Genomic DNA, 25,310 nt, shown 5'->3' with positions numbered 1-25,310 from the left:
TGTTGGGGGAGCTGCAGATAAAGGGGGTAGGGGGGAGCAGGGTGGCGAGATGGGGATAGGTTGAGAAAGGTAGAGGGTATGACCTGATTGGTTGATGGGAGAGATGAATCCGGATTCATCTCTCCCACTCCCTTTATCTGCAGCTCCCCCAGTACCCACCCGCCCCACTTCCTGAAGAAGGGTTTTACCCAAAACGTCGACTTCTCCACCTCCTGATGCTGCCTGTCTTGCTGTGTTCTCCCGGCCTCCTGCTGGTCATCCTTGGATTCCAGCATTTGCAGTTTGTCTCTAATCTCTTCAGGAGCCAGGATGAGTGTGAGGAGATTGGGCTTTGATGGAACTACCCACAGACTGAAGTCAAAAAAAGAAAAGCAAGAAAGGCAAGTGGATCGAATGCGAGAGAGCAAATTGTGAGCAAAAAGTAAATGTTATCAGTTTAACCACTGCAAAGGAGAGAGTGATGATATTGAATTGCTTCTGATGTCATCCTCTGTGCCCTAACATTTCACAGTGCCAGCTCCACATTCTTCCATTGGCTTTGTCATTGAGAGGAACAGTTCCCTTCCCACAGCAATTTTTAAAATGTCCTGTCCCAGGGAATCACTGAGGCAAAGAATATTTCACCTTTACTGGGAAAATTTGAGAAATGTTGGATGTCAAGGAGCTGTTTCTCAGCCTTCAGGGTCTGACAGAAGGATGTGTGTAGTGTGTGGATTCTGGAGACAGATCACTGAGATATTCCTCACTCCCATCAACACCTGACTTTATTCTGACATCAGTTTCTATTCATCATGATAAAGTACCCTCACCAGTTTCAGACGGGATGTTTCATACTCAGCCCCCATTTCCTCACATTGGAATCAAAAACCAAACTCAGGATTGTCCTGTGAACAAAGATTTCAGCCTCATGGGTTCCCACAGATAATAGAGCCATGGAGTGAGATTGCCGGAGCTACATGTGGACTGAGGAACACAACAGTCAGGACAATGAGCTGCTCTGGAATCCACCCTGAGCCCTGGATGATCCTCACTGAGATGGCCCAGGGGCTACAGAATATGACAGCAGAAAGTGGAACCAGTTTATCATTGACTGCCCTCCCCAGCCGTGACTCCCAGACTCCCCAGATTTAACATTCTCAATCTGACTCCAGGGACACACGGGGCAATTCTATCTCATGTGAAGAGTAAAGAAAACCCAAGTCTAATTTATGGAATATTTATATCCCAAACCCTGTGGAATTGTTATTCTGAGTAACAAGATCCTGCTGGTCATATTCATAAATACAGGGTTCCCAGTGGTTCTGGCTCTCAAACAGTTGAGTTGAATTTCTACGCCTGGGATCTTGCTGTGCCTAAGGAATGGGTGAGCAAATTTCCATCAGATTATTGTGTTCCCCATTGTCCCCTCCTACCTTCCTTCTTTCCTCCATTTATTGGGAAAGATTTCCTTGAAGCACTGCATTCCTGCTTAAAGTAACCCTTCTGGACACAATGGTAGCATTGCTCTCCTGCTCCTGGGACCTCATTGCCCCTCAATTCTCCCCCTCATTCTCCAGCCTTGAGGGTGGAGGTTAACACTTCACACACCCTTTCCCTGAGGCTTCAGCTCTGGCCATTCCCAAAGCACACAGAGACAGAGACCGAATATTATTCATTTTAATTTCCTTTTCCAGATTGACATTGACAGAAAACAGTCAGCAATTAACAGCCCAGACAGAGGAAGCTGCACAAATTCACAGCCACAATGGAGCTTGAGGAAAACACTTGTGGAGATTTTCTCAAAAGAAAAAGAGAATCCTGTCCCTTTAAACAGTGACAAAACCTTAAATTGGAACTGGCAGCTGAGCAGGAAGGAGATCTGGTTTACTGAAACAGAGACTTCTGAGGTTCACAATGTTTAGTACAGCTGACAGTTTTCAGCATCTTCGAGAGGTTTTACTTGACATCACAAGTCATCACTGCGCCAATCAAACACTCCCAGAACAGGGACAGCATGTGGTTTGATACAGAGTAAAGTCTCTTTTTAATTATCCCAATGACCTGTCTTAACCCTTGGACATCAGATGTGTCTCTGAGCCAGTCCTGAGAAGGAAGAGAGTTGAAATTCAGTGCTGACAATAATCTTTGCCCTGCCAGCTCAGCCCTGTTCTATTTAAAGTTGTGTCTCCTCTGTGGACTGTCTCCAACACTCTACACACATTCTGATCTCCTGATGCTCTTGCTGAGGGGAGAGGAGAGGGTCACGTGGGTGAGGGCACAGGAGAAGCGAGTGTTGGACTCCCAGTCAGACCCAGAGAGGGTCAGCAGGCTGCTGACACTGTAGGTGTTGTCCGAAGCTCGCAGGTAGTTGCTGGTCTGAACCCCGTCCGAAATGACTGCACCGTCCTTCTTCCACTGCACCTCCAGCTCATCGGGATAGAAGTGATTGGCAAGGCACATCAGGGTGGCAGTGCCCTTGGCATTGACCTGCTCCGGGGAGGGGGGCAGCAGGGTCAGCTTGGGCTGAGAGTTTTGACCATCTGAAAAGCAAGAGAAACAATTTTGATCCCTGCCATTTGAAGGGATGTTAACTCTCTGATCATGAACTGGTAAAACAATCAATTTGAACATTTGTGGCCAACACCAAACAAACCCCATAAAAGGACAGGGATTTTAAAAATTGCATCTTGGGATGTGGGCGTCACTGGCAGGGCCAGTATTTATTGCTCATCCCTAATTGCCCCTGAGAAGGTGATGGTGAAAGAGAAGGGACAGTTTTGGACCATTGTTTAGGAAATGAATGTGAACAGCTGGAAGGGCTCTCAATGGGGGAGCATTTCAGTGACAGTGATCAGAACTCAGTGAGATTGAGAGGAGGGATGGAAATGGAGAACCATGGAGCAAGTATAAAAATTTTCTTTTGGGAATGAACCATTTTACTGAACTGGGCAGTGACTTGGTAAAACTTGGCTGAAAGACAAAATGCAGGGGTGAAATTAACCAGGACCTGAGGAAAGCAAAGAGCTGACAGGATGAGATGTGTCCAAAGGAAGTGAAGGAAATCCCAGTGATGTTTATAATCACAGAAAGAACAAGAAGAGAATGAAGGAATGTGTGAGGCCCACTCGAGAGCAGGAAGGGAACTTGTGTGCGGTGGTGCAAGATGGAGCGATGGTTCTTCATGAAATCTTTCGGTCGGTTTTCACAAAAGAGAGGGACAAAGCAGAAACTGTAGTTCAGGAGGAAGACTGTGCAATATTGGAATGGCATCTTTCACATCTGAAAGATTCCCAGTTCATCCAAGGAAAAGAAAGATTCATGCTGTCCCCAAGACATTTGCAGACAGTGTGGGACTTGATTGAAATGAGGTCACTGAAGGAATGCAGGAAATGTGGAAGAGAGATTGTACACAGCAAGATCCCGCAAGCAACAATGAACCAAGGAACATTTTGAGTGACGTTTGTTCAGGGATAAATATCAGCCTGAATATGATTCAAAGAGAAAATAACTGGAACAGTTGGATGGAAAATGAGAAAATGAAAGTTAAAGGAGAAGGGAGGATTACTGGGTAGTGATGGGATTTGATGTTACCAGGAAATAAAAGGAAAGGACAGAATATTATGAATGTCATATTGTACTGAGGGAACTTAAAAGTGCAGGGAAGCTCAATTACAGACCAAACTTAAAGGCTTTGTATCTTAATGCTTGACCCATTTGGAAAAAGGTAAACAAAGCTGTACCACACAAACCAAGGTAAATCAAGTTTCTGAGGAATTTAAACAAAACAAAGAAGGTAGGGGCTCAGAATAAATTACTAAAGTATCCAGACCAATTGATAGGATCAAGAGTATGGAAAGGATCAGGAATCGAACTTGAGGCACCACAGGGTGGAATGGTAGATCAATGGTTAGCACTGCTGTCTCACAGCTTCGGAGACACAGACTCAATTCCAACTGACTGTCTGTGTGGGATTTACACATTCTCCACGTGTCCACTTGGGTTTCCTCCCATTGTCACAAAGATGTTTCGGTTAGGAGGATTATCCATGGGAATTGTAGGGTGGGTGGGATACTATTTGGACGGTCAGTCTGGGCTGAATGGCCTGCTTCCACACTGTAGGGATTCTGTGATTTCTAAAGGAGATAACTATGAGAAGGAGGCAGTCAGTGCATGACTGAGGGTGTTGTACTTCAATTCATCGAGTATATGAAACAAGGTAAATGAGCCTGTAGCACAGGGACGTGGCTGCAAGGGGATCAGGGCTGGGAACTAAATATCCAAGGATGCACAGCTTATTGAAAGGAAATGCAAGGGGATAGAGGGTCAAGTGTGAAGGAGGAACTAAAGGTAATCCTTGTTAGTCAGGAAATGGTCTTGGGGAGACTGATGGTATCAAAATTTAATATGTCCCCAGGGCCTGATACTCTGCATCCCAGAGTCCTTAAGAAAGTGGGTGGAAAAATAGTGGACACATTGGTGATCATTTTCCAACATTCTGTCGACTCTGACAGAGTTCCAATGGACTGGACAGTATCCAATGTAACCCCCCTTTTTAATAAAAGGAAGGAGAGTGAAAATGAGGAATTATACAGGAGGAAAACGCTGGAGTCAGTTATTAAAGATACAATAACTAAGCATTTGGAAAGCAGTGACAGGATCGGTCCAAGTCAGCATGGATTTACGAAAGGGAAATCAGGCCTGACACATCTTCTGGAAGGTTTTGAGGATGTGATCAGTTGAGAGTGGACACGGTTGAATCAGTGGACAACAAAAACAAAAATTAATGAAAGTTTTCGGCCGATCTGGCAATATCTGTGGAGAGCAATCAAAGTTAGCGTTTCGGATTGACTGACCCTCCCTCAGAACTCAGTGGGTGTTGTGTATCTGGACTTTCAAAAGGCTTTTGACAAAGTCCTATACGATAGGTTAGTGAGCAAAAGTAAACCTTGTGGTATTGGAGGTAATGTATTGACATGGAGAGAGAACTCGTTGCCAAATAGAAAGCAGAGAGTTGGAATAAATGGGTCCTTCTCAGAGTGGCAGGCAGTGATGAATGGGGTACCGCAGGGTTCAGTGCTGGGACCCCAGCTGTTCACAATATACATAAATGATATGGACAAAGGAATTGAATGCAATCCCTCCAAATTTGCAGATGACACGAAGCTGGGTGACAGTGTGTGCTGTGAGGAGGATGCTAAGAGGCTGCAGGGTTACTTGGACAGGCTGGCTAAGTGAACAAATGCTTGGCAAATGCAATATAATGTGGGTAAATGTGAGATTATCCACTTTGCTGGTAAACGGGAAGTCAGATTATTAGTGAATGGTGAAAGTTTAGGAAAAGGTGAGGTGCAATGAGAGCTGGGTGTCATGGTGGAACAGTCACTGAAAGGGGGCATGCAGGTGCAGCAGGCAGTGAGGAAAGCTAATGGCATGGTGGCCTTCACAGTGAGAGGATTTGTGTATTGGAGTAAGGATGTCTTGCAGAATTATACAGGGCCTTGGTGAGGCCTCACCTTGAGTATTGTGTGCAGTTTTGGTCTCCTAGTCTGATGAAGGACATTCTTGCTATTGAGGGAGTCGAGCGAAGGTCACCAGACTGATTCCTGGGACAGCAGGACTGACGTATGAGGAAAGACTGGATCGAATGGGTTTGTATTCTCTGGGATTTAGAAGAATGAGGGGAATCTCTTGGAAACATGTAAAATCCGGATGGGATTTGACAGTGTCAATGCTGGAAGAATGTTCTCGATATTAAAAAGTCCAGAATTAGGGGTCACAGTCTAAGATTAAGTTATTCAGATGTTGTGAACCAGTGGAATTCTCTACCACAGAAAACCGGTGGGGCCAGTTTGGTCGTTATATACAAGGGGGACTGGGCCCTTGAGGCTGAAGGGATTTATGGGTATAGGGGGGAGAGTGGTAATGGGATACTGAGATTGCATAATCAGCCATGATCATATTGAATTGTGGTGCAGGCTCAAAGGGCTGAATGGCCTATTCCTGCAGCAATTTTCTATGTTTCTACGTTTGTAATGATCGGTAGATGGGGGTGCGGGGGAGTGGGTTTACTCTGTTATTAAGAAATGAAATTAAATTGACAGCAAGAAGAAATATAGAGTTGGACTGCATAGAGTCTGTGTGAGTCAACTTAAGAAAGCACAAAGAAACAAAGACCCTGATGGGAGTTATGTACAAGCCTCCTCGCAGTAATCGGGATGTGGGTCAGAAAATAAATCAGGAGATAGAAAAGGCAAGTGAGAAAGGCATTATTACAATAGTCATGGGGACTGCAATATGCAGGTGGACTGGGAAAGTCAGGTTGGCAATGGATCTCAAGGTAAGGAATTCATGGAATGTCTGCGAGAGGCTTTATTTGGAACAGCTTGTGGTAGAGCCACGAGGAAACAGGTAATTCTGGATTCAGTGATGTGTAATGAGGCAGCCCTGATTGGGGAGCTGAAGGTGAGTGAACCCTGAGGGGGCAGTGACCATAATGTGATCGAATTCACCCTGCAGTTCGAGAGGGAGAAGCTGGAATTCCATGTTTTAAGAGGAGTTAATGGGCATGATCTGTTTGAATTTCCAGCAGGCCTTTGACAGGTTGCTACACAGGAGGCTGCTAAATAACATAAGAGCCCATGGGGTTTGGGGCCCGGTACTGGCATGGATAGAGAGTGGAAATAAATAGGTCTTTTGCAGGATGGCAGCTGGTGCCTGGTGCAGTTCAGCAGGGGTCAGTGTTGGGACCTCAGCTATTCATGTAACAATTAATTATATATTCACGATCTGGGAAAAGGAACTGAGGGCATTGTTACTAAATTTGCTGATGACACAAAGATGAGGGGAGTGACAGGGAGAGTTGAGGAAGCAGGGAGGCTGCAGAAGGACTTGGAAAGGCTCAGAGAGTGGGCAAAGAAGTGGCTGATAGAATACAGTGTGGGAAAGTATGAGGTTATGCCCTTAGGTAGGAAGAATAGAGACTCAAACTGTTTTCTAAATGGGGAAATTTGGAATTCTGAAACACAAAGGGGCTTAGAAGTCCTCTTTCAGATTTCACTTAAGGTTAATATGTAGGTTCAGTTGGCAATTAGGAAGACAAATGCAATGTTAGCTATCATTTCAACAGCAGGTGTGTACTGCTGAAGCTGTATGAGACTCTGGTCAGACTGCATTTGGAATATTGTGAACAGTTTTGGGACCTGTATCTAAGGAGGGATGTGCTTGCATTGGGGGGGATCCAGAGGAGGTTTATGAGAATGACCCTGGCGGTGACAGCCTGGTCTGTCGAGGAGAGATTGAGGACTGTGGATGTGTGCTTGATAGAGTTCTTAAGGACCTGGGCAGGGGGGGCGCGCGTGGGATCTCATTAACACTTACAGAATACTGAGAGGCCCGGATAGAGTGGGCAGGGAGAAGATGTTTCCACTCGTAAGAGAAACTCGGACCAGTGGTTACAGCTGCAGAGTTAAGGGATAACCCATTAGGACTGAGATGAGGAGGAATTTCTTCTGCCAGAGGGTGGTTAACCTGTGGACCTCATTGCTGTGGAGGTGAAGTCATTGAGTGTATTTCAGACGGACATTGATAGGTTCCTGATTGGAAAGGCCATCAAACATAATGAAAAAATGGTTGTGAGAAACACATCAGCCATAACCAAATGGCACAGCAGACTTGATGGGGCGAATGGCCTAATTCTGTTTTGATATCATAAAGTCTTATGGTCTTTTGAAGAGACTCTGCCAAACCCCAGATTACTGAAAGGCCTGGATTGTGAGCCCTGCTGAAGCTGTTTGTCATCAGAATTTTGCCAAGAGATAACCAAAGAGTGGAGAGAGTGTGGATCCTATTCCATTTGGGAACTTCAGAATGCTTCCCAGCTCCTGGAATACCATGAGAGCAGGAATTGTGGTCAGTGACAGCGGTTGGAGCTCTGGCTTTCAGAGCTTGAGCAGCAGCTGGTGTCAGTGCGGAGCGTCCGTGAGGCTGAGAGCTCCGTGGAGAACACGTTTCTAGATGTGGTCACTCTGCAGCTTCAGAATATACAGGGAGAGAGGGAATGGGGGAGCAGCAGACAGTCCAAAAGGATCAGGCAGCTAGTACAGGAATCCCCTGAGAGTGTCCCACTATCCAACCAGGATTTAGTTCAGAATCCTGATGAGGATGATGGTTCATCTGGGGAGTGCAGCCAGAGCCAAGCCCCTGGCAGCACGGAAGGGCTCGGCTGTCCAGGGGGGCACAAGGAAGACTGGAAGAGCGATAGTGAGAAGAGATTCGAGAGTGAGGACAATCGATAGGTGTTTCTGCATCTGCAGATGGGAATCCAGGATGGTGTGTTGTCTCCCTGGTGCCAGGGTCAAGGATGTCACTCTGCAGCCGCAGAGCACCCTGAGGGGAGAGGGGGAACAGTCAGCAGTCGTGGTCCACATCAGTCCCAGTGACAGAGGGAGGAAAGGGATGTGGTCCTGCAGTCAGAATGTTGACAGGGAATTTGTAATAGAAATCTCTGGATTACTCCAAGTGTCCCACACAAGTGAGAATAGGAATAGGAGGATAAGACAGGTGTATGTGAGGCTGGAAAAGTGGTCCAGGAGGGAGGGCTTTAGATTCTTGGGACTTTGGGAATGACTCGCGGAGAGATGTGACCTCTATAGACCAAATGGGTTGCTTCTGAACAGAGCAGGAACTGAGCTCCTTGCTGGTGTTGTTGGAGAGGGTTTAAACTGACATGCAAGGGCTGTGGGAATCAGGGGCGAATATCCAAGGAACTCAGAATCCTGGAAGAGTTAGATCACCAGAGTAACAAATCGTAACTTATTAGGCAGGGTCAAAGTGAGGAAGAGAGTCATCATTTCTAAATCCAGCTGACTGCGCATGTATGGGACTGCACGGAGTGTGGGGAATAAGATTGAGGAGTTACAGACACAGATTGCCAAGTGAAAATCTGAAGTTGTTGCTCTCACAAATGAGGCTCAAATAAGGACAGGACTGGGTGTTAAATATTCCTGGATACAAGTTGTTCAGGAAAGATAGGAAAGGGCGGAAAGGGTGAGAGGTGTGGGATTGGTTAAGGAGATCGGTGCAGAGCTGGAGAAAGAGGATGTCCCAGAGGGCTCAAGGACAGCATTGATTTGGTTCGAGATACAGAACAAAAATGGTGCAATCAGCTTGTTCAGTGCAGTCTATAGGTCACCGACTAGTGTGAAGGATGTAGAGGGACAAATCTGCAAGGAATTCACAGCTAACATTAGGGGGACTTTAATTATCAGAATATCGACTGGGATAGTAGCAGTGTGAAGGGCAAACAGGGGCCAGAGTGTTGAGAGTGTGCTCAGGTGAATTTTCTCCAGCCGTGTGTTCCCATTCCAATGAGAAACAAAGCTCTGCCAGACCTGGATCTTGGGAGTGAGGAGGCCCAAGTAGATCAAGTGTCAGTGAAAGGACATTTAGGGAAGAGTGATCATTGTATCACAAGGTTTAGGGTGACCGTGGAAAAGGACAAAGGACAATCCAGAGTAAAGTCATGATCATGGATCGTATCCCATAGAGCACCACCAAAAGTTTCATAGTTAGAAATTTTCACTTTCTTTTTAACCAGAATATGGATGAATCACAAAACAAATATTTTGCTCAATATTTACCATTGGTAAAGGTCGTGAATTAAAGGAAATTCAGGAAATAAATGTTGAGAAGAGTCCTCATTAGAGAAGAAAAGGTGCAGTGACCTGTTCTTTAAACTCATAAAGGTAGACAAATCCCCAGGACCTGATCAGGTCCATCCCAGTACTTTGTGGGAAGCTTGGGAAGAGACAGGGACACCCCTTGGTCAGACGTTTGTATCATCAACAGCCACGGGTGATGTGTTGGAAGACTGGAGCATGGATAATGTTGTGCTGTTAGTTAAGAAAGTCTGCAAGGAATACCCAGGGAATTATAGAGCGGTGAGTCTGATACCAGTGGGGCATAAGTTGTTGGAGGGGATTTTGAAAGACAGGATTTACATGCATTTGGAGAGACAAGGATTGATGAAGGACAGTGCACAAGGCTTTGTAAGTGGGAAATCGAGTCTCACAAATTTGATTGAGTTTTTTGAAGACATGACCAAGAAGATAGCTGAGGCCAGGGTGGTAGACATTGTCTACATGGACTTTAGCAAGGTCTTTGACATGTTCCCGCATGGACAACTGGTTCATACGGTCAGATCAAATGGGATCCAGGGAGAGCAAACCAATTGATACAAAATTGGCTTAATGGTTGGAGACAGTGTGGTGGAAGAAGGTTATTGTTCAGGCTGGAAGCCTGTGACCAGCGGTGTGGTAAAAGGATTGGTTCGGGGTTCATCATTGTTCGTCATTTATAGAAAATATTTGAATGAAAATATCGGAAGTATGGTTTGTGAGTTTGCAGATGACACCAAAATTGGTGGCGAAGTGGGCAGTGACGAAGGTTATTTGAAAGTACATGTACATTCCGTATTGAGATAATAGCGAGGTGTTGCATTTTGTACAAAAACTAGTCCAGGGCTTACACAGTTAATTGTAGGGCCACAGGGAGAGTTGTCAAAGAGGGAGACCAAGGGGTGGAGGCATATAGTGCCTTGAAACTGGAGTGATATGAAGACCAGGTGATAAAGAAAGCATTTGTTACACTTGCCTTCATTGGTCAGAGCATTGAGTAATGGAGTTGGGACATTATGTCACAGCACTCCAAGATATTGGTCAGGCCAGATTTCTGGTCACCCTGCTATTGGCAACATGCCATTAACTGGAAAGAGTGTAAAAAAGATGACAAGGATGTCATTGAGACTGGATGGTTTAAGTTATAAAGAGTGGCTGGTTAGGCCTGAGCTATTTTCCTTGGAAGGTCAGAGGCTGCGGGGTGACATTTTAGAAGTTTGTAAAATCATCATGGGCATAAATACGGTCAAGGTCTTTTCCTCAAGGAGGGGAGTCCAAAACTAGAGGACAGAAGTTTAAAGCAAGAGGGGAAAGATTCAAAAGGGACCTGAGGTGCACCTCCTTCACATAGAGGGTGGTGCGTGTATTGAATGAGCTGCCAGAGGACGTCATAGAGGTGAGTCTGATGACAACATTTAACAGATACATGGAGAGGAAAGATTTAGGGGGAAATGATCCAAATGCAGGCAAAAGGGACCAAGGGGAATAGATAAGGTGAATAGTTCATGAAGGCTGTGCTTATTTGGCAGATGAGGTAAAAAAATTCCTATGGAAAATTCAGGGATGAGGAAAGTCAGTTAAGAAAATATATTGGAGAAATTTGGATAGTCTTCCTTGGAGAAGAGAAGGCTGAGAGGACATTTGTTTGAGGAATTCAACATCAGGAGGGGTCTGGACAGAGTAAACAGGGAGAAAATGTTCCTACTCATGAAAAGATTGACAGCAAGAGGCCAAAGATTGAAAGTAATTAGTAAAGGAATCGAAAGTGAGATGAGGAAAAACATTTTCAGCCAGTGAGTGGTTAAGGTGTGGAATGCACTGCCTGAGAGTGTGGTGGAGGCAGCTTCAATTGAAACGTTCCGAAGGGAATGAGACTGTTACTTGAAAAGGAACAATGTGCAGGGTGACAGGGAGAAGGCAGGAGAATGACACTCAGTGAATTGCTCATTCGGAGAGCCGGCCCAGACAGGATGGGTGGAATGGTCTCCTTGTGCACTGTAACAATTCTGAGATTGTGTGATTGAGCAGAGTTAAAGCTGGGGGAGGTGGGAGCTCGGTGTCTCACTGTGCTGCTGCTGCTGCTGCTGCTGCTGAGGTCAGTGAGATCAGAGACTGGGACAGGGAGCCAGAGCTCACATCAAACTCTGCCTGTGTCCGTCACACTGAGACTGGCAGGAGGCTACTCACTGATTTCACTGCATGCTGCAGGAATAGGACCACAGGCTGCAAATGGACAGAGCTCCTCCACACGGTGAGTAAAACTGACTGACTTATATCTTGCTGCTTAAAGGGAGCAATGGGACTAAAGAAATACAGCTGGACACCCTGTTAGACACAGTGCTCCTCAATCAACCATTTCATTCACTGCAGCTCCCCACTAACACCTTCAACAATTCAGTATTTGTGTTTTAGTCAATATTTCAGTATTGAATGGAGGATTGAGGTTTACTTACTCAGTCTGAGCTTGGTTCCTTTACCGAACGTAAGCCACAATGAGAGCTCCCAGTGCAGAGGCTGTACAAAAACCTCTGCTCTCGGCTTCCCTCCATCACTCTCACCCTCTCCCTGTCCCTCTCTGTCTATCGCTCACTCTCACCCTCTCCTTGTCTCTTTCTGTCTTTCACTGACTCTCACCTTCTCTCTGCCTCTCTCTCTCACTCATGTCTTTCTCTCTCTCTGTGTTTCTCATTCTGTTTCTCTCTCTCTCTCTCTCTATCCGCTCCCCACCCCAACCCTCACCCCTCCCTCTCTTGCTCTCTCTTATGTGGCCATGGAGTATAAGGGAGAATCTTGAGGCCTTCAGTGAGGTCTTCAGTGAAACTGGAGTGTGTAGTGGACAGTGACAATCCCAGCATGGGGTAATTTGTTCAGTTTTATTTAGATTTAACTGTCGGATATGTCAGTTCAGGTGGCGGGACTGTGTCCATTATTATACATCTAATATAACTGTTGGATGTGTCAGTACAGGAGTTGGGACTGTGTGTTCAGAGATATATATATATTAGATATAGCAGTGGGATGTGTCAGTACAGAAGGTGGTGGTATGTGTATTGAGGTTTTTGTACAGCCCTGTATCACTGTGTAAGGGCTGGACTCGTACTGACAGTAATAGTCAGCGACATCCTCATTCTGAACGTTGCTGATTGTCAGGGTGAAGTGTGTGCTGGATACTTGTGTCCCGGTGAATCTGCTGGAGACTCCTGTGAATCGTGTTGCTGCATCGTAGATCAGGAGAGAGGGTTTCTGACCTTCTCGCTGCTGGTACCAGGAAACATCAGCACTGGCACTCTGACTGGATTTACAGGTGAGTGTTGCGGTCTGGCCCAGTCCCACTGACAGCACTGGGGGAGACTGAGTCATGATGATGTCCCCACTGATACCTGAGGGGTCAGAGAGAAACACAGTGAAGTCAGAACTGTCACAGAAAGAGCCTGTCAAATGAGAGATTGTTGGAGACACTGAGCATTCCTCTGGTTTCAGCATTTTCCCTTCAATCACAAGTCAGTGGAATTGGAGTGAAATGGAGAGCAGCTAAAGATTCAAGGTGGAAGGAGAGAGATTTGTACCTGCGACATAGAATGCCAGGGGCCAGATCAGCTGGATGTGTGAAATCATGGTGTGTGCTCCTGTCCCTGTGCCTGGTTCCTGATAAACTCTCCCTTCACTGGGCTCTGCTTTATAAAGCTGCAGCCTGTGAGAGTCTGACTGGGTGTTCCTCAGTATGTAAATGGCATCAGGCTGAGAGAGCCACGTCAGCCCCTCACACTTCCTCTTCTCTCTCTCTCTCTCATCCTTCCTTTTCATTCTTCCTCCCTCCCTTTTCCTATTTTCCTTTTTCTACCTTTCACTTGAATATATTCCTGTCATTCATTGACTACCTCCTCTTTTCTATTTCCATTTCCGACTCTGTCCTCCCCAATTATATAATCATGTATATCTTTCCCTTTTTCCATGTATGTTTGACAATCTGTTTATCTCCCTTTCCTTCTGTGTTGGTTGGTCTGTCTGTCTGTCTGTCTCTCTCTCTCGCTTATTATCCATTCCTCTCCTTCACTTATCTTTCTACCTGTTTCCTCACTCGTTCTTTCCTTGTCTCCTCAATCTCTCATTACCTCATTCACTCTTTGTCTGTCTCCCTCCAGTCACTCTCTAATTGAGCTCTCTCGCAGGCATTATTCCAGGATATTGGAACTCTGAGTCCTGGAGCAACAGCTAAATGCCTCGCCCTCTTTCACTCAATCTCACAATGTACACTTGCTCTCTCTCTCTCTCAATATGTGTGTCTTCTGTCCCTCTCTCAATCAGAAGCTCAACGACATGAGCAGCAGTTAACAAGTCTGTACTGGTCATCCATGATCTAACAACACTAATCTCAACTTGGCATTGATTAGCCATGGTCATGTTGAATGGCAGAGCAGTCTCACAGGGCCGATCCCGAACCCTAACCCTAATCCTAACCCTAACCCTAACCCTAACACTGACACTACTCCAACTCCATGTTTCTATCTTTCTATGTCTGCGTGAACTTCAATCTCTACCCTTGGATATTGATCCCTCTACTCATGGAAAAATTGCCTTCCTGTCCACTCTATCTCTGCCCCTCATAATCTTATAGCCCTTTATCAGGTTCCCTCTCAACCTTCACTGCTCCAAGAGAAACAATCCCAGCCTTTCCAATCATTCCTCATAGCTCAGACCCTCCAGGCCAGGCAGCATCCTGGGAAATCTGCTCTGCACCCTCTCGAGTACAGTCATATCCCTCTCATAATGTGGTGACCAGAACCTGTTTGTCTGTCTGTCTGTCTCTCTCACTAGATTCCCTTTACTCCAGTCTCACATCCACTCTGTCTCTTTTTCTGTCTCAGTCACACTGTCTCAGACCCTGTCTTTCTCTCTCTTGTCTTCAACCCCACTATCTCTGCCTCCCTTTACCTCTCTCTCTCCCTGCACTCGCTTACACTGCCTCAGACACTCTCTCTCTGTCACACCCTGTCCTTCTATCTCTATCTCTCTGACTGTCTTTCTCTCTCTCTCACTCCCTGCCTCTCTCTTTCCCAGATGACAACAGATAAATCTCCCTCTGCTCTGCCCTACTAAAGGATATTAACTCTTGACCCAGACACATATCTTCTCCTGGACTAAGGCCCCATTTCTCACATTGACCAGGGTTTGGTGTCTCTCAGGAACATGGACACATTCTTGCCAAATGAAAGACAGTTCTGTGCTGCTGGCCTATTCTCACTGGGGACTGGTTTGGACACAAACCTCATTCCATGAAGGCCCAGCAGAGAGAGGATATCCTCAGGCCATCAGTGTGAGCTGGAGGGGCAGGACAGGCTCTGACCCACTGACCCATCCTGTCCATCCACATCATGTTCCAATCCCTTCCTCTCTCCTTTCCCTTCCATGGTCAGGCGCTGGATCAGGGTGTTTTACTGGGATGAGGCCTAGACCATCCCACAGTTACAACAGAAAGGAACTGAACCCCACACCTACCATGATGTCCATGTCCCACTGTGACTATCCAATAGAGACAAGTAAACATGGAAGTCATTCCCATCGGACATCGAATAGAGACCATTAAACATGGGCCTCTTTGCCAACTGCAGTCTCTCATGGAGACTTGCAAGTATGGGCCTTCTTCCCACTGAATACTCCAGCAGAGACGAGTTAAACATGGACTTTATTACTGTTGGACCTTCCAGTAGAAACCAGGAAAGAAAGGCCAACATTTCATTGAACTCTCCAGTACAGACCAGTAAATATGGACCAGCTTCAAATAAAGACCAGTAAACAACGATCTTTGGAACTTTGGATTGAGCAGCCAGAATAAGTAATTCAGCCCTTCAAGCACGTTTGCCATTTAACATGACCATGGCTGATCTTATCCTCATCTCCACTTTCCAGACTGCTCCCTATTGCCCTCTATCCTGCTTTTCATCAGAAAGATATCTATTTCTTTCTTGAATCTGTTGATTGATTCGGCCTTCACTGCATTCTGGGGGCAGTGACTTCCACAGATTCTCAACCCTCTGAGAGAAATAGTAAGAATGGAACAGAATCCCTACAGTATGGAAACAGGCCATTCAGCCCAACAAGTTGACAACGACCCTTGAAAGAGCATTCCACCCAGACCTGTTCTCCCTACCCTTTCCCTGTGACCCTATATTTGCCATGACGAATGAACCTAACCTACACATTCCTGGACACTATGGGTAATTTAGCATGGCCAGTCCTCCTAGGTTGTACATCTTTAGACTATGGGAGGAAACCGGAGCCCCCAAGTGAAAACCATGCAGACAGGGGGAGAATGTGCAAACTCCATACAGTTGCCTGAGGGTGGGATCAAACTGGGGTCCCTCGCAATGTGAGGCAGCAGTACTCACCACTGTGCCACCTGTAGTTTCACCTCATCCCAGTTTTGAACCTACCTCCTCTCGCTCTATATCTATGGCCTATTGTTCGAGACTGGCCCACAAGTGGGAACATCTGTTCCATCTCTGCCTTATCAATCCCCTTTAGCATTTTATGTACCTCTCTCATTTACCCCCTCATGTGACTGAATTCCAGTGAGTACAAGCCCAAGCTATTCAGCCATTCCTGTACGACAGCCCTTTCATCCTGGGAATCAGTCTGGTGAACATCCTCTGAACTGCATCCAGTGCCACCATATCCTTCATCAAGTAAGGAGACCAAAACTGGACACAATGATTCAGATGTGGTCTCACCAATGCCTCACAGAATTGTAATAATATTTCTTTATTTCTGTAATCCAATCCTTTTATAATAAATACCAAGATTCCAATTGCTGCAAGAAATGCCAACATTCCAATTCCATGGGACTCAGTTTCCACTGAAACTCCAACAGAGATCAGGAAACATGGGCCTCCTTCCATCAGGACTCTCCAACAGACACCAATAAGCCTGGACATTGTTCCCACTGGACCACGAAATAGAGATCAGTAAGCATGGGCCTCCATCCCACTGGAATGTCCAATGGACATCAATAAGCAGGGGCCTCTTTCTCACTGGACTCTCCAGTATTGGAGACTCAAACCCCACATTCTCTCCATCACATTGGTCTCTTATTTCAATCTCCACAACATTGTTTGCCTCTGCACAACATCATCCCCTTGACCACAGAAATCCTTATTCCTGCTCATCCCACCTCGAAACTCCATGATTCCGATGTCCTTTCCCAGCTTACTCCATCTGTGCTCCATAAATTCCAAATTGTCTGAAATGAGTGGCCCCTTCCCTGCCTCACACGTAGGAGGAGATGGACAGATTTTATATAAGTAATGAGTTGAAACATTCTGGAAAGTGAATGTGTTTAGAATTGATCAAACTGATGATGGCTCCTGCAGTTGAATATCCTGCTGGCAAACTCCAGCCTTTTACACACAGAATGGGGAAGTGTGTATAGTAGGGATATATTGTAGGGCTCCATGGAACTATCCCTCAGCAACAAGTGTCCCTCAGGAGGGGAGAGGGAATGTTCAAGGTCCTGAGCTCCATTTCCCAGCCCAGGCAGTTTGTCTCCCAGTGAATGAATGAGATGCCAATTTGGAGCCCAGGTTATTGAACAGTCTCTGCTGTGGGCCCATGTCTCCAAGAGGCAACTGGAGATTGAGCTGAAAAGGAAAGATTTGCTGGGTTATGGAGAGAGAGGAGCAATGGGATTAATTGGATCACTCACAGACATGATGGGCTGAATGGCCTCCTCCTGTGCTAGGGGGAGCAGATTTAGTACTGAATTGAGAACGAACTTCTTCACCCAGTGAAGAAGTGAATCGATCGAAATTGCCTGCCCAGCAAAGTGGTTGAGATTTCCTCAGTAAATGTTTTTGAAGCTAAGGTGGATATTTTTTGAACAGTAAAGGAATTAAGGGTGATGGTGAGGGGGCGGGTAGGGGGAGCTGAGGCCAGGAAAAGATCAGCCATGATCTTATTGAATGGTGAAGCGGGCTCGATGGGCCAGACGGCCTACTCCTGCCCCTCATTCTTATGTTCTTCCAGGTTCCAGGGAGTGCGGATGGTTCACAGTTTTCTCCCGTCTCAGTAACAAATGTCCAGCTGCTCCGAGCTCTTTCTTTCACTTCCTCTACTGATGAAGTTTCAACCTGGTGAGCTGACAGTCTTTGCAGTTATTTTTTACACCGGGGCTTTCTGCTGTGGTCAGAATCTCTAATAGTAAGTGTCCAATCAGTGACAATCACAGCAGCAAAGAGCAGTCAGGACTGAGGAGCCAGGCTCACTGGGAAACACATTGGGAAGATCAAAGCCATCCTCTTCAGATCCCGGTACAAACTCCATCCCTCTCCCTGAGCACTGTCTGCTGCTCAACCAGACTCTTTACAAAAACAGAACAGTTCTGAAAAAGGTTCACTTGACCCAAAATGTTAACTCTGCTTTCTCTCCACAGATGGTGCTAAACCTGCTGAACTTTTCCAGCACTTACTGTTTCTGTTTCTCATTTACAGCAACCACAGCTTTTTCAGCTTTTATTTCGTATCAGACTCCTTGCTATCTTGGCCACATCTTTGAGGCTGATCTGAACCCCAAATCCTCCACATCACAGAGATCACTCTCTCTCTTTGCTTTGGGACTCCAAATGCGATCAATTCAATGTTGTCCTGTGCCTCATCACAGCCACTGCCCTCTGTAAACTTCAGCTCATCCCAAACTCTGCTGCCCTTATTCAAACTCTCACCAAATCCCATCCCCATCCCCCATCGTCCTCACTGAGCTACATTGGATCCCAATCCAACAACATCTTGATTTACACATTCTCATCCTTGTTCTCAAACCCTCCCTGTCCTCCACCCTCCCTATCTCTGTAACCACCTCCTAGCTGCCTCATTCAGTATAGTTATCAATCTTAGATATATAGCTCTCTAATCCTTTATGCACATCATTGAGAGATATTGTGAAATGCCGAGGTCCCAGCACAGAACCCTGGGAAACCACTATTCACATCTTGCTCATTGGAGAGCACACACATTATCCTTCCTCTCTGTCTCCTGCCTCCAAACTAATTCCTGACCCAAGGCAAATGTGTTTTCTCAATCAATATGTTTCCATGTTGATGAATAGTCTCTCAAACAGTGAAACTAGGAGCAGGAGTAGCCCTTGGAGCTTGTTCTGACATTCAATGTGACAATGACTGATCATCCAACACAATCGCCTGTTCCCACTTGCTCTCCATAGCCTTTGATCCCTTTCGTCCTGAGAACTATATCATGCCCTTTCTGAAAAATATTCAGTGGTTTAGGCTCAAATGCTTTCAGTGACAGAAACTTCTACAGGCTTCCCATTCACTGGATGAAAACCTTTCTCTCCATCTCAGCCCTAAGTGGCCTTTCCCATATCCTTAAATTGTAATCCTTGGTTCTGGGCTCCCCAGGCATCAGGAACATCCCGCCTTGACCTGTTAGGATTTTCAAGTTTTCAATGTGACTCCCCTCAATCTTCTAACCTCCAGTGAATATAATCCTAACTGATCCAGTTTCTCATCAGATCTAACTGCTGTCATCCCAGGAATCAGTCTGGTAAACCTTCGCTGCCCTCCCTCCACAGCCAGAACACCCTTCCTCAGATAAGGAAACTAAATCGTATACAATACAATCATAAAATCACACAGTACAGAAGAGGCCCTTCGGCCCATAAACTGCGTACCAGCCCAAACTACACTAAACCTACACCGGTCCCACTTTCCAACACGAGGCCCATAGGTTTAAATGTTATGAAATTTTAAGTGTACATCCAAGTACTTTTTAAAGGTTGTGAGATTTGCACCTCACCTGCCATCCTGGGCAGTGCCACCAGACCCCACACCACCCTCTGAGTGAAAACCTGCTCTTCAAATGCCCTCTAAAGCTCCTGTTTTTCGCAGTGAATGTGTGCCAACTCTAAGTAAGGGGAACAGCTGCTTTCTATTAACACTGTCAACTCTCCTCATGACCGTATACACCTCTATCAGGTCCCCCTCCACTTTCTCTGCTTCAAAGAAAACAACCCAAGCTTATCCAGCCTCTCTTCATCACTGAAATGCTCCACCCCAAGCAACATCCTGTTGACTATCCTCTGCACCCCCTCCAGTACAATCCCATCCTTCCAATCGTGTGGTGACCAGAACTGCACACAGTACTCCAGCTTTGGCCTAAACAAAGTTCTGTACAGCTCTAACTTATCTTCCCTGCTCTTCTCATCTGTACTGGAAATGATAAAGGCAAGTATCCCATATACCTTCATAAATACCTTATTCACCTGTTACATCTTCCAAAGTTCATCACCTCACGTTTATCAGGGGTAAGTTCCATCTGACTCTGATCTGCCCATCTGACCAATCCAGTTCGATCCTCTTGTAACCTAAGACCTTCTTCCTCACTGTCAACCATCTGCCAAACCTAGTATCATCTACAAACTCAGTCATCATCCACTCAACCCCACCCATCACCTCTCACATTCTCATCTTCATTGTTTCAATATATCCTGAACAATAAGGGACCCAGCACTGATCCCTGTGGTATCTCACTGCACACTGGGCCCAGTCACACAAACGACTTTCTGCCTCCACCCACTGTCTCCTGTCACTGAACCAGTTTTGGTTTGAATATTCCAGGTGTGGTCTCACTAAGCCCCCATACAATTACAGCAAGACATCCCTGATCCTGTACTCAAATCCTCTCACTATGAAGGTAACATATCGTTTACCTTCTTCACTGCCTCTGCACCTGCATGCTATCAATGCAATCTCCTGACCTGGGAATAGGGTACAAATCCATCTTTGTGACTCCATTCATTTTCCTATAATGTACACAGGATCGAATTGAAACATTTGGTTTCAGAACCAACACTACAAAAGAACCCTAATTACTCTTACAGTTCAATCAGTGTACCCTCTCTAGTTTGTGATCAGCAATTTGCTGATTTTTAGATGGTTAGAATCATCCCTAGATCCCTGGTTCTGCCACTGGATTTATTTAAAAATGTCAAATGAAGAAGGCAGTCAATGGGTGTTTCAGGGCAAAAGAATCTCTACGTTTACTCAATACAAAAGATATGTATAATACAAGAACAAATGCAAATGTAATAAACAGTGAAATTAACACTGTCATTTGTACAGAGAACAGTAATTAAATACACTATCAAATTAAACACAGGTTAAAACCTATTAGAAGCGAGAGTCGAAAAGTGTGGCGCTGGAAAAGCACAGCAGGTCAGACAGCATCTGATGGACAGGAGAATCGACGTTTCAGGCATAAACACTTTATCAGGAAGGTTGGGGGGAGGTGCAAGGGGGCTGAGAGATAAATAGGAGGGTGGGAAAGGGATGGGGGCAAGTAGCTGGGAAGGTGATAGATAGATAGATAGATGCAGGTGGAGGGGAGATGATAGTAATAGTTCAGAAGGGATGGTGGAGCAGATAGGTGGGATGGATGATGGACAGACAGGAAAGTTCAAGATGGTGGTGTCCAGTTGGAGGATTGGATATTCGTTTGGGGGGTGGGGAGGAGGGGAGATAACGAAACTGGTGAAATCAACATTGATGCCGTGTGGTTGGGGGGTCCCAAGGTGGCAAATGAGGCATTCTTCTTCCCGACATGGTGGCTCAGTGGTTTGCACTGCTGCCTCACAGCACCAGGGTCCCAGGTTCGATTCCAGCCTTGGGCGACTGTCTGTGTGGTGTTTGCACATTCTCCCTGTGTCTGCATGGGTTTCCTCCGGGTGTTCCAGTTTCCTCCCACAGTCCAACGATTTGCAGGTCAGGTGAATTGGCCATTCTAAATTGCCTGCAGTGTTAGGTACATTAGTCAGTGGGAAATGCTCCTGGGTGGGTTTCTCTTCGGAGGGTTGGTGTGGACTTGTTGGGTCGAAGGAATGTTTCCACCTTATACAGAATCTAATCTAATCCAATCCAAAAGCTCAGGTGAATTGGCTATGCTAAATTGCACATAGTGTTATGCGCATTAGTCAGGGGTAAATATAGGGTTGGGGAATGAGTCTGGGTGGGTTACCCTTTGGAGGGTTGGTATGGACATGTTGGGCCGAAGGGCCGGTTTCCATACTGTCGGGAGTCTAATCTAATCCAATCAGACGTCGAGTGGCTTGGAGTTGGCAGTGGAGGAGGCCCAGGACTTGCAAGTCCTTGGCAGAGTTGGAAGGGAATTTGAAGTGGCCGGCCACAGGGTGGTGGGGTTGTTTGGTGCAGGTGTCCCAGAAATGTTCCGCAAGTTCATCCTTCCCAACATTCCTGATGAAGGGCTTCTGTCCAAAATGTCGATTCTCCTGCTCCTCAGATGCTGTCTGACCTTGCTGTGCTTTTCCAGCACCTCACTTTCCGACTCTGATCTCCAGCATCTGCAGTCGTCACTTTCTACAATTAGAAGCAAAACAATTTGAATCACACAAACTTTAATCAGGCTCTCTACCCTTGGGGTGCCAATGCACTGTCACCAGCCGCCATCCCCTCCCTGCGAGCTCAGAGGGAAACTTTGGGGTCTCAGGATTTTCAGCTCAGCACCGAGGAAAATACAGGTTTAAAATGTGTCCTGTTGGTGAGGTTCTCACTGTCGGTTCTCTTGGCTCAGGACAGGTCTGTGAGAAAGTGAGGACTGCAGATACTGGAGATCAGGGTCAAGAGTGCTGTGCTGGAAAAGCGCAGCAGGTCAGGCAGCATCCGAGGAGCAGGAGAATCAATGTTTCGGGCATAAGCCCTTCATCAGGAATAAGACCTGTGGGCCGGGGGCTGAGAGATAAATGGAATGGGGGTAGGGATGGGGTGAAAGTATCTGGGAATGTGATCGGAACAGGCCTGTCTCTGGAAGCTCTTGTTCAGATTGCGTTTGGTTGGTGTTCCTGCTCTCGGGTGTCCTTTGTTGCGATGATGCTCTTGGTTTGGTTTCTGGATGCAGCTTCTCTGTTCAGCCTCTGTGGTTCTTGGTTCTGAAGCTGCTTGTTGGGGCTTGCTGAAGCTGTTCCTGCAGAAACTTGTTGTTGGAAAGGCTCGCCCTCAGATTAGGACTGGCTGTTATACAGACTGTGTGCCCCGTTATCTCCCCTCAGATCTGTGTTGGCCAATGTGTTTCTGGTGTTCCCTTTGGGGTCAGTTGGCTTCCTGACAGTTAAGAGTGTGAGTGAATGTATCTTGATTGATGATGAATGCCCAATATCCCTGTGAATAAATATTGATTGTGTTGAATGTCCAGTATCTGTACAGGTTCCAAAATGTCTGTGTTAGTAGGCCGAGGTGTAAAAGTGAGGTTCAGTCTGGAGAATGAGGTCTGGTTGGTGTCTCTTTAAGGGTTGAGGTGTGAACTGGAATTCCAAGCAGAACAATGGTTCCTGGCAGCCATTTCCGTGTCTCTGTGTTTTCCCAGAGCTCAGCCTCGCTGCCTCTTTATTATTAAAAGGTTTTTTAAAATCCAGAGTTTTAGATGATTGGAATATTTGCTCAATTCCAACACGGGAGAACTCCAATTACTCTGACAAATCAATCAATTGATTCTCAAATAAACATTGAGCTTCCTTTGTTACTTTGGCCAGTTTCTCTGGTTTTAACCAAAATGGGTTTTGTTTTATTGGGTCTGAATTATCTACCTCCACATCATGTTCAATTAATGTGGCGAATCCAAGTGTATCTTTTAAAGACTATGTATCAGTGCAGAATGTGGTCATTCAGCCCATCAAGTCCACTCTGCCATTCTATCATAGTTGATTTGTTTGTCAACCCCATTCTCCTGCCTTCTCTGTTACCCTTGATTGGTTTACCAATCAAGAACCTATCTATCTGTCTTAAATACACTCAAGGACCTGGCCTCCACAGCATTATGCGGCGATGATTAATCCACAGATTAGTCACTCTCTGGATGAAGAATCTCCTCCTCATCTCACTTCCAAAGGATGGCCCCTTCTGAGGCTGTGCCCTCAGGTCCCAGTCTCTCTGCCAAGTGGAAACATCTTCTCCATGTCCACTCTATCCAGGCCTCTCAGTATACTGTATGTTTCACTGAGATTCCCCCTCATCCTTCTAAACACCATCGAGTACAGACCGAATACAGGCCTCAACCATTCCTCATACAAATTTCTTTGTATTCTCATTCTGTCCCTCTGTTGATCTTTCTCCAGATACAAAAATAGTGTCTGAATTCTGTAATATCTCTGAGTTTGTTCACCTCACAGAAGAAAGTTCACTTTGGGAATTGACCAATTCTCTTTGGCTCTCACACTTTTTCTCATCCCCTTTCTGCTACACTCAGTGCTGGACACACCTCTACATGACTGAATGGTTCCTCAAAAACTGGGAGAGGAATTAAGGATGCTGCTTTCATCATGTGTGGAGGTTTACCTACAACTTGACAAGTTTTTTAAAAATGTATTCATTTTGTGGAATGTGAGCAGCGCTGGCTGGCCAGCATTTATTGCACATCCCTAGTTGCCCTTGAGAAGGTGGTGGGGAGCTGCTTCCTTGAACTGCTGCAGTCCACCTGCTGTGGGTTGACCGACAACACCATTATAGAGGGAACTCCAGGATCTGGAGCCAGCATCAGTGAAGGGACACAATATATTTTCAAGTCAAGATGGTGAGTGGCTTGGAGGGGAACTTGAAGGTAATGGTGTTCTCATATATCTGGTGCCCTTGTCCTTCCAGATGGAAATGGTTGTGTTTGGAAGATGCTGTCTGAGGATCTTTGGTGAATTTCTGCAGTGCATCTTGTAGATAGTACACACTGCTGCTGCTGAATGTAGGTGGGAGAGGGCATGGTTACATGTGGATGCAGTGCCTATCAAACGGCTGCTTTGCCTTGGATGGTGTCCAGCTTCTTGAGTGTTGTTGGGGGCTTCACCCATCCAGGCAAGTGGGGAGTATTCCATCACATTCCTGACTTGTGCCTTGTAGATTGTGGCCAGGCTTTCAGGAGACAAGAGGTGAGGTACTTGCTGCAGTATTCTTAGCCTCTGACCTGCTTTGTAGCCACTGTGTTTATTTGGTGAGTTTCAGCTGGCTATCAACTCCCAGGATGTTGATAGTGGGGGACACGTTGATGGTAACACCACTGAATGTCAAGGGACACTGGTTAGATTGTCTCTTATTGGTGACAGTCAGAGTCTAGCATTTGTATGACATGAAAGTTACTTATCACTTGTCAGCCCAAGCCTGGATATTATCCAGATCTTATTGCATTTGAACATGGACAGCTCCAATCTCTGAGGAGTTGGAAATGGTGCTGAACATCGTGCAATCATCAGTGAACATCACCCCTTCTGACCTTGTGGAGGGAAGGTCATTGATGAAGCAGCTGAAGATAGTTGGGTGAAGGAGACTACCCTGAGGAGCTCCTCCAGAGATGTCCTGGAGCTGAGATGACTGACCTCTAACAACCATGACCATCTTCCTATGTGTCAGGTATGGCTCTAAATACCAAAGAGTTTGCCAATGATACCCAGTGATTCCAGTTTTTTAGGATCTCAAACCGTTTGTTGACATCATGTGGAGTGAATCGAATTGGCTGAAGACTTTTATCTGTAATGCTGGAGACCACTGGAGGAGGCCAAGATGGATCATCCACTTGGCACCTCTGGTTTAAGATTGCTGTGAAAGCTTCAGCCTTATCTTTTGCACTGCTGTGCTGGGCTCTTCCATCATTGAGGATG

General features: G+C 46.0%; 1 pseudogene and 1 gene segment (V, D, J or C); one reads left to right on the top strand and one right to left on the bottom strand.

Moving 5' to 3' along the window:
- Positions 1 to 25,310, top strand: part of LOC148149284 (centrosome-associated protein 350-like) — a 989,460-nt pseudogene that overhangs the window by 164,518 nt on the left and 799,632 nt on the right.
- LOC148149288 (Ig kappa chain V region Mem5-like) lies at positions 1,641 to 13,286 on the bottom strand. The segment is given in 4 exon segments: positions 1,641 to 2,519; positions 12,107 to 12,138; positions 12,736 to 13,033; positions 13,220 to 13,286. Coding segments are annotated over 4 exon segments (708 nt in total).

Source organism: Chiloscyllium plagiosum, unplaced genomic scaffold (genome assembly GCF_037043375.1).
Source record: "Chiloscyllium plagiosum isolate Xiang-an unplaced genomic scaffold, Cpla_swu_hap1 HiC_scaffold_9, whole genome shotgun sequence".
NCBI lineage: Eukaryota > Metazoa > Chordata > Chondrichthyes > Orectolobiformes > Hemiscylliidae > Chiloscyllium > Chiloscyllium plagiosum.
The sequence above is the reverse complement of the archived record's forward strand: the minus strand, read 5'-3'. Positions and strand labels throughout refer to the sequence as shown.